Below are 13,914 nucleotides of genomic sequence, written 5' to 3'. Positions count from 1 at the left end.
AAAAACTTCTTTGTCAACATACCCCCCCCAGAGCCAGGGGAAGGGTCGTAACTTATGCCACGAAGGTATATAAGGTTTTTATAGAAGAGGCGGTCGTATAAACTTTGAAGGGGACTCAAATGTTTAGATATTGAAAGTTCCAATTCACCTTTAAAGAGTCAAAAGTGATCCGATGGCGACTAGCCCCCTTCCCCCTTCACAACCTTCTTTTCCCAAAATGCGTTCAATCGAATTTTTTGTAAAGGCACTTTGTTCAAAATAGACTAAATATAATATAACAAAAATTCCAGGGATAAAACGTTCCCCCTCCCCGAAGTTGGAAGCAAATGTTGTAATTTGTGCCCTGGGGGCATATAAAGGTTCTTATGGAATGGATGGTCGCATAAACTTCGGAGGGGGCTTATTCCATTGTAAATCAGAATTTCTAGTGCCCTTCTCAAGAGGCAAAAGTGGTCGGAGAGCAACGAAAATGGGCCTCAGGGGGGAGGGACCCCCTTCTGAGGCCCTTTTTACCAAATGCGTCCAATCAAAATTTCAAGATTGCAAATGTTTTAATTTGTGCCCTGGGGGCATATTAAGGTTTGTATGGAAAGGGTGGTCGTATAAACTTCAGAAATGGCTCGTTTGATTGGAAATTAAAAGTTCTAGTTAACTTTTTTAAAAGGTACCAAGAGTGATCGGAGGTTATCTACCCCTCCCCCACGTCTTTTTCCCAAATTAAATCTGATAAAAATTTTGACAAAGTCATTATGTTCAAAATACTCCAAAATTCAACTTACTATAAATTAGGGGTTGAGAAATCCTCCGTAGCACCGGGAACAAGAATTGTAACTTAAGTAAGTGTTCAGTTCTTAAGAATCGAAAGAGATCAAAAAGTAACACCCCCCGCCCCAAAATTTTGACAAAGTCATTATGTTCAAAATACTCCAAAATTCAACTTACTATAAATTAGGGGTTGAGAAATCCTCCGTAGCACCGGGAACAAGAATTGTAACTTAAGTAAGTGTTCAGTTCTTAAGAATCGAAAGAGATCAAAAAGTAACACCCCCCGCCCCCCCCCCCCGATTACGCCTTCTTTCTCCAAATACATTTTATCAAAATTTTGAAATAGCCATTTTATTTAAAATAGTCCAAAATTCAAATTACTGTAACGTAGAGGTTGATAAATCTTCCCTAACCCCAGGAGCTTATGTAAGTTACCCATTATTAGAATATAATGTTTTGTGGAAGAGATGGTCGTATTAACTTTGGAGGGGGCTCATTCGATCGGAAATTGGAAACTTCTAGCACTTTTTTAAGAGTCAAAAGTGATCAATGGCTAGCTAGCCCACAACCCACTTTCCCAAAGGGTATCCGGTCAAAATTTGGAGATAGCCATTTTGTTCAAAATAGTTCAAAGGCCAAACAACTATGCTTCTGGGTTGAGCCCCCCCTCCCAGCCCCGGAGAAACGGTTCTGAGTTACGGAACTTACTTCTTGTCACTTTGATACTTTTTTTACTTTGATGCTTGCATTTAGTGATTTACGTGGTAACTTCGACTTACGGTGCTAGGGCTGTGAGTTGTGCAAGCTGCTTATTAATCCAGTAAATCTACGAAACTCCGGGACAAAATTGCAATATAAAATATTTTTACACCGTATTATAGAGAAAAAAATATTCTGTACAACATATCAAAAGTCCCCAAAAATCTCCTTGGCGGAACAGGGTAAAAAACAGGGGGAAATGGGAAAATTGAAAAAATTCGGGGGCAGATTTATAGTGCGTTCGAATTCCACTTCTGCTCTTTTTCTGTGCGGAGAACTCGAAAAAAGAAAGTTATATTGTTTTATCGCTGGACTTGGTTGGATTTCTCCCTTTAGCGGGGAAGGGGGAGGGAAAAAACAGTATTATCGAGAGTTTTGCGATATGGAAGGTCAAAAGGTTCCCCCCCCCCAAGGTTTTTTGACTCGATGATTTCAAAAAGCTTGGTATTATATTCTTTTCTGGCTTTTCTGCAGTGTTTTCACCGTAGGGGAGACAATGCATCTAGCCTTCGGAGTACGTGGGCAGATTTACTTCGACTATGTAATAGAAACATAAGACAAAATTAAATGTTAAAAAAAGGAAACAAATCAGGTAACTTCGTAATCACAGCAAAAGATAATTACGGTTCTGATTGAACTAAAAAGGATAAGATCAACGATTTGTACTAAACACCGTCTTCTTTATCGTTATCAACAAAAACATCTTTACTGCAACACGCAATCCCTTGGCAGCTTTGCAAGCAAGTGTGAAAGGCAATCCATTTTTTGGCAACTACAGTGTGAACTGTTGCAGTTGGAACACGTGCAGCTGCAACGAATCACATTTAGCAGGTGAGGCGGAGTAGGTCCGATGTCTTGAGTGTCATGTCATGTAATCGCCAACCACAGTCTTTCGGGTCGAGTTCTGACGCAGTATTACGCCATTCCCTGATAGATTCGCAGTATTACCTGATAGAAGAATGAATTAATAAATGAAATTTATACAAGAGTGATATAATAATGAAATTTCACAGCCAATGGAGTTGGTGGAAGTCTCTCTGGGTTCACAAAAGTTGATGTCTTTGAGCTGTTTAGTTTCTTTATAAGAACCCTGTACCTAGTTTTGCTGAGACCCTGCCCTTTCTTAGCCTTGTAGAAACACAGCAAAATATTTTCACCAGCTTGCTAGTCTTCTTCCTTCGAAGAGGGCAGATTAAGGAATACTTCACAATTATTCCTAAATTCTTCATGGCTTTTCAGGATTGGCAGCACAGCCTGCTTTCCTACCCCAAACAAACGGGACTTGGTTTCACACTGAGCTTCATACTCAGTGTTAAATCGACGGTTGGACACTGGGTACCCTTCGTTCGTCTAACTTAGGTGACATCTTTGGTAGACGGTCCTGAAGGGTAACCATCAAACACGATGGAAGCATTTGAATACTTCTGTGTCACGAATGAAACGTCACTATGGTAAATATGTTCAAAAGTCAAGTCTAACCAATAGGCAAAGTTCATAAATTGAAGCCCTTCCCTCGTAGGCTGTGAAGGGTCAAGCCATCCTCAAAGACATAGTAATTAAACCTTTTGACCACGCTAAAGAAAATGATTATCTCCAAGTTTTGATCGGTCAATTTTGGGTAAAAGAGGGGGGTGAGAGGGGGGTTGGGGTAGCTGCCCTCCAATATTTTTGCTCACTTAAGAATGACATTAGAACTTTTGATTTCCGATCAAATGAGCCCTCTCCCTAGGAATCACTGGTTCGATACGTTCACCCCTGGGAAGAAAAAAGAACAAATAAACAAATAAACCCGCATCCGTGATTTTGCTTCTGGCAAAAAATTCAAAATTCCACATTTTTTATATAGGAGCTTGAAACCTCTACAATAGGGTTCTCTGATATCTTGAATATCATGGTGTGATTTTATTAAAATCACTTGATTTCTTAGGGCTGTTTCGCCCTTTTTCAAAATTTAGGCAAATTTTCTCAGGCTCGTAACTCTTGATGGGTAACATTAAACTTCATGAATTTTATACATGTTGAATGAGCATCAAAATTCGATTCTTTTTATGTATCTATTATTATCAAAATTCTGTTTCTTAAAGTTTCGGTTAGTATTGAGCCGCATCACTCCTTACTTATTGTTCGTTACCGTGAACTGTTTGATATGGATAATTTTTCAGTTTTCACTGTCATTTCCGCTTTATTTGGGAAAATTGGATTCAACGTTGCCCCCCCCCACCCCAGAATTCTTTTTACCAAATTACGCCACTGCTTAAAAATGATTGAACTTCAACAAGCGCTCTATCATCATTGAAACGCTATCGTAAGTAAAAAGAGTAACCAAAACTTTAGAAGATGACGTGCATTCTCTTTAATCCCGATATAAAAATAAATCAAAAGTACAGTAGCTCGTTCGCACTTGATAAAAAAAGAAAAAAATATGTTAGTATAGTAAAGTTAAAACAGACACGTTATCGAAGGATATTCAGAGTTCCAGCAGCATATTTATGGATTCTTGCACATCTTTGTCCTGGAAAAGAGAAAAAAGTAATCGTATCAACGAAATTTATTGTTTCAAGGATTAGAGCCGGACTTTACACGATCAACTATTGAATTTTACTCTAACACCTTGATTTTAAGAGTTTTGGTATCTGGAAGTCATAACGCTAACTCTCTAGTGCTCCGGAGCATATTCTAAAATCAGCTAAATACTAGAAAAAAAAAAAAAAAACGGTGCTCATGTATTAGACCAAACACAGTTGAGAAATTTGCTGAATGTAAGATTTCAGAAAAATGGTTTCATAGCCACAAAGACAAATGAAGGGTGGCAGAATGCATGGACTTGTATAATTGGGGATATATATTTGCACATTTGGGGGTGGAGTTAAGATTAGGTTAAGTTAGGTTACTTTACCCCACCCCATCCCTAATGTTCAAAGATATAGACCAAAATATATCATTATATAAATTAAAGTATTATATTTTCATCATATTTTGGTATATTCCATAATGATGAACCTAACATCACTTCTTGAGTGTTTGGTATAATAGATTAGTACCAAAATTTCAGTAAACGAAGATACATTAAGCAAGTTGTTGCCACCAAAAGAGTGCAGAGAATTTGACGTTTTTTTTAAATTAGCGTGAATTTGGACTTCCACGAAAAATATCATTTCTTTTTTACTTGGTCAGATTCGTTTCACGGCGTAACAGAGACAGAGCCACAATTTTGCTCCAAGAAAAATAAATCTATAATCTAGTAACTTATTGAGGGCTAAAGATAAAACTATACAGTGTGTTCCTGAAGTCCTACCCTTGGTAAAAATTCATAAAAATAATTTATGCAACTTTTATATGGAGATCCAAATTTAGTCAGGTTTGTTTCCAAAAACAATTTAATATTCGATAGCAATTTTTTATTTTATTTTGTTTATGAAAACCTGGATGTTACAAGACTCCTGCAACACTTTGTATATACGACTATAAACAGCTAATATCTCAAATAAACACAAAACGTTTTCAGTACAAGACTTACATCTGTAAGGTTAAAACATTTTTTTTATGGAGTTTTAATGGGTTAATATCTGGACACAGGGGGTTCCCCGTCCCTTGAAATGGGTGCAAAGAATTGGTTCCCAATGTATCGCCTTAAAATGTATTTTAGTTTGTGGACTTATATAATAGTTTCATTTAGAACCTACAACATGGGTCGTTCCCCAGAATTTGGGTTGGGGGCTACCACAACAATTTTTGTTGAGGGGGGTTTGCAAGATTCAAGAGGGGGATGTTATGGGTTTTTTGCCTGCATCTTACGACCAATTTAAGAGTCAGATAAATATATTTTTTTTGTTTTTTAGGAGAAATATTCTTTTTACATGCCTTTTTAAGACCAATTTAAGAGTTGCAGACATATTTTTGGGGGGTAGGGGGTCAAGCCCGGAGCCCTAGATCTACATTGTTAAAGGACATATGCTACCAAATTAAAATTTTTTACTAATTCTGAAGTTTGAATCACTAATCGTTCCAGAAAGATCTTGCTACTTGCTAACGCTAAATAGCAAAGATAAGAAACATCTCTAATATCTTTCGTTTATAAGCCTTATAGATGAAACAAAAGACACGAAAGTAAAACTGTGACTTGTGGCTTTAGAGCCACATGTTTGGGAGCCACATAACACGAGTTATTCTCACTGTGGGTCATTAATTTGATACTTTGTCAAAACATTTTTTATTGATTAATAAAGAACTTGAACTTGAACATGTTTCAGAGCCACAGAGCAAATAACGTTTTACTAAATATCGTATAATAAAACATTAAAGTTTGATTATAAGATATTTGCCTGGTAAACTCTGTGGGTCTTGGTTCGTTAGAGGTCGATACATAGATAGGTTTTGGACATGATGGTATGCTCTGGATGAACCTTTAGAAATTATGAACCTGATCGAATATTTAAAATAAATATTGATGCTGTCTACTTCAGTTCTGCGAATTTAACTCCTAAGAATTAATACACTTGAAACTTTCCTAAAAACTGTGTGTAATAACATTAGTTGCACTTACTTTAATACAGCTGGAAATAAAGTCTTGCCTTTTTATACCAATTTGAGGATTATCACACTTCAACCTCTAGAAAAAGATTCAATAGTTTATAAACTAAGATTGAAGAGAGAGAGAGAAAGAGAGAGAGAGAGAGAGAGAGAGAGAGAGAGAGAGAGAGAGAGAGAGAGAGAGAGAGAGAGAGAGAGAGAGAGAGAGAGAGAGAGAGAGAGAGAGAGAGAGAGAGAGTGAAAGAGAGAGAAGAGGGGCTTGAAAGAGAGGGTATGAGCGCCAATTCATGAAAATATTAAGGAGAGGCACATGGATTTCTCAAATTTTTAAAAGGAGGCAACAAAAAAGGTATTTGCCAAAATCCAGAGAGATAATTTTTTTCGACTAAAATACGAAAAAGGTATATTTGAAAATCAAGGGGAGGGGGATTAAAACGTGCTGTCTGCTTTCTTCATCGTTTTCAGTTGTCGCGGAAAATAGTTTGTTATTTTAGTTAAATGACTAAATTTAATTAATTATGTCATATTATTAATTAACTATATTTAATTAGAACTTAATTCATTGACTATATTTAATTAATTATAGTTATTTATTAATTAAATGACTATAAGAGTACAAGGCAAAATACGGACTGAAATAGAAATTCTAAAATATTCCAAATTAAAAATCAATTTGAAGCAGTAAAATGATCAAGCTCCCAAGCATAAAAAGCACTATTATTTACCTGAAAAAATAGCAAGGTCCTGGATTGAAGTGTTGATTCCAAAATGTCAGCATTGTTAGGGCTTGTATTCCCAGCTAATTCTAAAATTGACCTGGTAACATCGTAAACATCTTCCAGTGTTATCCGTCCATCTTTATCAACATCAAATAAGCTGTAAAAAGTATACAAATTAGGACCTTCATTTCAAGCCTGGTAAAATGTAGAATTTGACCCAATTATTGGTTCAAGATTTGGGGTAGCCCTTGTCCAGGTTTAGTCCCTTGAGCTTGCCTCGGCAATACAACTGCTCATCTAAATTATTTATAGCTGTTTATTGTGTTGTAGTTGTTGAGGAAATCATCATTGATTCATATTTCTGTCAAATTGCCTAAAACATTTCCTTTATTTTTATTTTGTTTTTAATTTTGGAGTATCATTAATAGACATACACAGATGGGTTTTTATGGAAAAATGGTAAACATTCATAATGTGAGCTATGCTATGGTGTAATATTTATTGCAGGAATTGCCACCGGGCAGCGGCAAAGAAAAAACAATCAAAGTAATAAATAAATGAACATTTTAACAACAAAATAAATATACTTCCATAAAAAACTAGTCTGCAATGTCCAATAGCTTTAAATGTATTCCATAATTAACCTGAGGAGTATTCCCAAACATCTAAAGCACTTGTGAGTCCAGGGGAGGGGGGGCGGAGAGAGACTCTATGCCCTCTAAGATTTTTTATAGTGCCCTCAATCCTTATTTTTTTCCTGCTTTTTACCCTTTTTTATAAAAATAAACTGGTCAATTTGGTCAATTATTAGCGTCCGTGTCACATTGTCACCCCCCCTAGATTTTGCTTATTGGCGCTCTTCTGACATTACCCCCCTAGGTTTGGCTCTAGATCCGACCCTGAGCTATATGTATCATAAAATTTAATCCCAATTCAACTTATTGCCATTCTTGCTCATATTTTCAAACATCCTTAAAGCTATCCCTTGTCCTTCAGTATTCCACATTTGCACATCAAATGATACATACTATAGTTTCTAAGCCCACATGTTGTTTATGAATATATGTACTGGGCTGTTTAATAAATGCATATGTTCATGTATTTGAATATATTTTAATGCCGAATAGCATGTATAAAAATTAGAGGTGGTTTCAGGCTATGTAGGCAGTTTTGCATGCGTATATTACGTTACGTAATGTCTTTCACGCTAAAAAAGTCGTTTCACATTAGACTAACTTAAAAATATACAAGGCCATCGTAATCAACATCTTAAACATCACAAAAGTCGCAAGCAAACTATTCAATAACTTATTCAACACAAAGGTGGAATGGAGACTCAAGTTCCGATCAAGCGTGAATGGTTCCTAAGAAAAATTCATTAGTTTATTGAATTTAGTAGTCTGACCATGTGCTAATTCTTCATAATGAATTTAGTCGACGGTCTGACCTTGAATCTTTGTTTACATCCTTAGTATCTAATAGTAGGACAGTTTATTCTCTTGCCACTGATCTAAGGAGCCAGTGTGCATACGATACTGTTTGCTTATTTTATAAGCCTCCTCATTTTCCAACACATCTGTTCTGCGATTTGCTTAACCCTTTCTGACCTGACCCAAGACGCATCGTCGGAAAATTCTGAAACTTGCAGTGACAGATGCGAGAAGCTCCCTTATAATGAATCCATCATAAAAAAAAACATATTTCATTTCATTTCAAAACTTAAAATGGTAACCATATGGTCACATCAGGCTTATTTATTAACCATTTATTTTACAAGTTGGAAAGAACAAATTACTTGGAATGAAAATTTATCAAGCAATTTCGATTTGCATTCAGGCATACTTGGACTTTACACTTCGTGCAGAAGATTCTTGTAGTGTTGTCCCGTCCACACTTTTCAAAGCGGCATCTACCTTTTTCGATCTTGTCTGGAAGGTGGTTTGTTTGGTCGTATCTTGCAGAATCGGGGGGCATTCTACTATGGTTGTAACACTGATGCGCTTGCTTGCGACGGACCTTCTGGATCGCGGTGTTGCTACTTTCCCAATGACGGTGAGGTCACGAGCAATATCTAGCTTAAATGTGAGGAGGGACATGTGGTCTTTTTGGAGTTGGACACATTGGTATCTTTGTAGCAGTCACACATTGTTTACGGGCAGATCAAGAAAGAAGTAGATGATGCGTATATACCACTTTTTCGACCGTATATCAATGCGATATAGTTCCAGATACATATCGGTAAGGTCTACTCCTCCTATACTCTTATTATATTCCCTCCCTATTCGAGGCCGCTCAACTGAAACGTATTTCCTTGAAATACCATCCCAACGTTCACAGAAATCTACTGGTCCCTCCGAGCAGTATGATGAAGCGATGTGCACCGGCTTTTTATCGTACCACTTTACGATTGATACGTATGTAGTTCGCTCCAAACGATAGTCAGTTGATCCCCGGTTTTTTCATGTTAGCGTCAGTTTCAAACACTGCCCCTATCATACTGTTAGTGCGTATGGTCCCACAGGACTCGCTACTATACTCATCGCGTAGTTTTCTGAAAAGATCAATGCCAGTGTAAAAATTATAAAAAAAAACACTTTGAAATTCATGACCCTTGGCAAGCCCTTGACTAAACGAAGAACAACATCTGCTCCTTGCTCTTGATCTGAAATTTTGACTGCTCCTTTACCGGTGTAAATCTCAATATCCTATACAATTTCACTGACACCAGCTCTAGTAAATACTTTCACTCCCCACGAGTGTGGCTTGTCTTTCAAGTATTGGCCAAAAGCTATTCTTCCCTTGAACGGGATCATTTGCTCGTCCACACTATGAATGTCTTCAGGTTCGATCTTCCGAAGATTGTCTATAAAGGCATCATATAATGGCCTGATTTTGAAAAACTTATCATCCCCCGGCTGACCTTGGGGAATCATCAACACATCGCCATTTACGTGAAAATTTGATGGCCAAGAATCTCTGTCTGCTTATCACTTCCGATATTTTTAACTTAAATTACCGCATAATTAATAATTGCCTCTATAATTACCAAACTCACTCTCATCACCTTTGTTTTAGAGGGAATTAACTAAAGTTTTCCCAAAATCACTTGGTACTTCCCCTTTTTCAAAAATCATATTTATAATCTTCAGTAACTTATCTCTAACTTCACAACTACCATATTTAAAAAAGTTATTTATTACACAATCAGCACCTTGGGCCTCATTAATTTGTAATCCTTTTAATACTGCCACTAATTCTTTCTAACAAAATAAATCTTCCTTCACATCCAAAATATCACAATTTTTTTAATTATTTTCTGTATCTTTTCCTGTACCTCTATCACGGTTCTGCATACTCTCAAATGGTCTACCTCTCTCTCTTTAACTCTTTCCTTATCACTAATTGTAGCCCCATTTCCATATTTAAGGGATAATTTTAGATATACTATTCCCTCTCAATTTATTAACATGTCAGTACAATATTTTACTATCATACCGTCTGGCAAAATTTTATCCGTGACCTTCAATTAACACCTCTATAATTTATATTTTAATGATTTCTCCACTTTCATTGCATTCCTCTCAGTTTCATATGATCGATTACTCAAGTAATTCTTGTACAAGCCTCTCTTCTTCTCTATTAAACACAGCGCCCTGTTCACTAATTTTCTTAGCTGCATTTCCAACTTTCTTCCCGAAACACCAACAAAGTCTTCACAAAATATTTTCCTAAAATCGTTCCGTAAATCTTTCACATTATCAAATTTTTAGCTCTCCATTTTGTATTTAATCGTTTCTGGAAAATGTCTCTTAAAGTCTTACCCTGGAGTCTACCAACACCAAAGCGTCCCGGAAGGTAGCTAAATTTCCTAAATTTCAGCTTTAAATTAATCCTAGACGCTACTAAATGGTGATCTTTATTTTTAACATCAATAAGACTCTCCTATATACCCTAGTATATTGTACAAATCCGCCGGTCTACGATTTACAGCAACATAAAAACATTCCAATGAATTTACTGAAAAAAATGTGCATTGTGAGTTTGATATATATATGATGATATTTAATTCTTAAATTCTTAATTAATCTTTGTTATCTTAAATTTATAAAAATTAAAACATTAAAAAAAATTTCAATAGAGTACAAATTATACTCTGGCTTTTAGAAAGCATAGGATTTAGAACCCTATTCATATTAATTTCTGCTTGTTTTGAGTTTGGCTCTGTTGTTTATTTTAATTTCTGTTTGTTTTGGGTTTCATTTATTTATTGATACTGATTTGTGGTAGTTGTATGCTTGGTAGATTGTTTGGTTCTATTTTTGTTTATTTATGGTTTAATGGAGTTCTTTACTTTGTTTGTAAAACTTTTTGTGGAAAAAAGTTTCTTTTAACTAATTTTTGTTCATTTTATATTGAAACAGCCTTTTTCAGGGAAAAAGACTGAGTCTCTTCTAAAGTTAAACAACCATCCCTTCCATAAGAACCTTAAATACCCCCTGGGCATACTTTACAACCCATACCCCTAATCTCCGGGGTTTGTTTCAATCCCAAAAGCCTTATTATATGATATTTAGACTATTATGAATAGAATGGTTATCTCAAAATTTCTAGTAGATACATTTCTGGACAATACGAAGTGTGTGTGTGGAGGGGAGGATAACTGCTCTTCTATCGCCTTGACTCTTAAAAAGAGCACTGGAGCGTCTGATTCTCCTCCAAAGGTTATATGACCATGCTTTCTATAAAAACTTTATCTGCCCCCAGGGTATAACTAAAAACCCTTGCCCTGAGGGCTGGGGGGATTTGTTATCCTCAAAAACATAATTTCAAGACCTTTCAAATAAGTTGAACAAAACGGCTATCTCAAATTTTGATTAAAGGTGCTTGGGGAAATAATGAACGCGGGGGGAGTGCATTTGTCCTCTGATCACTTTTAACTAATATAAAAGGCGCTAGTCCTCTCATTTTCGGATCGAGTCACCACTTTTTGAAACTTTCACTATACAAATTTCTATAAGAACCTTACATGTCCCAAGGGCAGAACTTACAATCGTTGTCCAGAGGGCTATGGGAGGGAGGATTGTCATCCTCAAAGACATTATTTCCAGACCTTTCAACTACGTTGAACAAAATGACCATATCAAAATGTTGATCGTAATGTTTTTTGGGAAATGACGGGGGTGGGGGCGGGGGGTTATTCTCCCTGAAACTACTTTCGACTATTAAAAGGGCAATAGCTCTCTCAATTTCCAATCGAATCAGACCTTTTTTGAAGTTTTTACGACAACACTTTCTATAAAAATCTTATATGCCCCTAAAGCATAACTTACAACCTTAGCCTTGAGGGCTGTGGGAGGGGTGGGGGCATCATATTCAAAGATATATTTTCCAGACCCTTCAACTACGATTAAAAAAATGGCTATATCAAAATGTTGATCCGAAGTGTCTGGGGAAATGATGGGCGTGATAGGGGGAGGGGGGTTAGCTGCCCTCTAACCACTTTCGACTATTAAAAAGGGCACTGGCCCTTTCTATTTCCAATCAAATGAGCCCGTTTGAAGTTTCTACGACAAAACTTTCTATAAAAACCTTATATGCCCCAAGGGCATAAATTAAAACCCTTGCCCTGAGGGATGTGGGGAAGTTGTCATCCTCAAAGACCACAAAGACCACAAATTTTTAGACATTTTAACTACGCTGAACAAAATAGTTATATCAAAATTTTGATTGGATGTATTTGGGGAAATGGGGGGGAGGAGAGGGAGTTAGTTGCCCTTAAATCACTTTCGACTATCAAAAAGGGCCCTAGCCCTTTCTATTTCCAATCGAATCAAACCTTCTTTGAAGTTTCTACAACAACAATTTCTATAAATACCCTGTATAACCCCAGGGCATAACTTACAAACCTTACCCAGAGTGCTGTGGGGGGTTGTCATCCTCAAAAACAAAATTTCCAGAACTTTCAACTGCGTTGAAAAAAATGCCTATATCAAAATTTTGGATTGGATGGGTGTAGGGAGATGGTGGGTGTAAGAGAGGGGTTAGTTGCCCTCCAATTAATTTCAACTATTAAAAAGTGAGCTAGCCCTTTCAATTTCCGATAGAACGAGCCCTTTTTGAAGTTTCCATGACAGCCCTTTCTATAAAAACCTTATATGGCCCCAGGGCATAACTTACAAACCTAGCCCTTAGGGCTGTGGGGGGGGGGTATCATCCTCAAAGACCTCATTCCCAGAACTTTCAACTACGTTGAACAAAATGGCTACCTTAAAATTTTGATCGGATGTTTCTTGGGAAATGGGGGGCATGAGAGGGGGGTTAGCTGCCCTCCAATAATTTTCGACTGTTTAAAATGACAATAGCCCTTTCATTTTCAAATTGAATGAGCCCTTGTTAAAGTTTCTACGACAACAATATCTATAAAAACCTTATATGACCCCAGGGCATAACTAACAACCCTTGTCCGGAGGGGTGTGGGGGGTTTATCATCCTCAAAGACATAATTTTCAGAGCTTTCAACTACGTTGAAAAGAATGGCTATCTTAAAATTTTGATTGGATATGTTGGAGAAATGTTGGGCGTGAGAGGAGGTTTAGTTGCCCTCCAATCGCTTTCGACTATTAAAAAGGCCAGTAGCCCTTTCAATTTCCAATCGAATGAGCCCTTTTTGAAGTTTCTGTGACAATGCTTTCTATAAAAACCTTGTATGCTCCTAGGGCAAAACTTACAACCCTTGCCCTGAGGGTGGTGGGGAGAGTGTCCTCCTCAAAGACATATTTTCCAAATATTTCAACTACCTTGAATAAAATGGCTATCTCAAAATTTTGATTGGATGTGTCTGAGGAAATGGGGGGGGGGGCGTGGAAGGGGTGTTAGTTGCCCCCCAATCACTTTCGGCTATTAGAAAGGGCGCAAGCCCTTCCAATTCCCAATCGAATGATTCCTTTTTGAAGTTTCTACTACAACTCCTTCGATACGAAGCGCCCTTGTCTAAAAGAAATAAATAAATAAATAATACATTGTGCCAACATCGTTCTTTACTTAGGCAGCGCTATTGCGCTGCCTATGATACCAGATAAATACACTACAGTGAATTGTTGGGTGTATCCCATTTGAGCGCTTTCCCATTTGAGCGCCATGG

At 37.0% G+C, this 13,914-nt stretch overlaps 1 protein-coding gene across 1 annotated transcript in view; it reads right to left on the bottom strand.

Moving 5' to 3' along the window:
- Positions 1 to 3,862: 3,862 nt before the first annotated feature.
- Positions 3,863 to 13,914, bottom strand: part of LOC148953461 (uncharacterized) — an 84,586-nt gene continuing 74,534 nt past the window's right edge. The window contains exons 8-10 of the mRNA XM_089087693.1: positions 6,780 to 6,930; positions 6,068 to 6,133; positions 3,863 to 4,036 (exon numbers count right to left, since the gene is read on the bottom strand). Coding sequence (XP_088943819.1) covers positions 3,992 to 4,036; positions 6,068 to 6,133; positions 6,780 to 6,930 — 262 coding nt within the window. The 3' untranslated portion in view covers positions 3,863 to 3,991. The remainder of the gene's footprint in view (positions 4,037 to 6,067; positions 6,134 to 6,779; positions 6,931 to 13,914) is intronic.

Source organism: Artemia sp. Qi Xiang Cuo, chromosome 4 (genome assembly GCF_049724085.1).
Source record: "Artemia sp. Qi Xiang Cuo chromosome 4, ASM4972408v1, whole genome shotgun sequence".
NCBI classification, from domain to species: Eukaryota; Metazoa; Arthropoda; class Branchiopoda; order Anostraca; family Artemiidae; genus Artemia; species Artemia sp. Qi Xiang Cuo.
The sequence above is the reverse complement of the archived record's forward strand: the minus strand, read 5'-3'. Positions and strand labels throughout refer to the sequence as shown.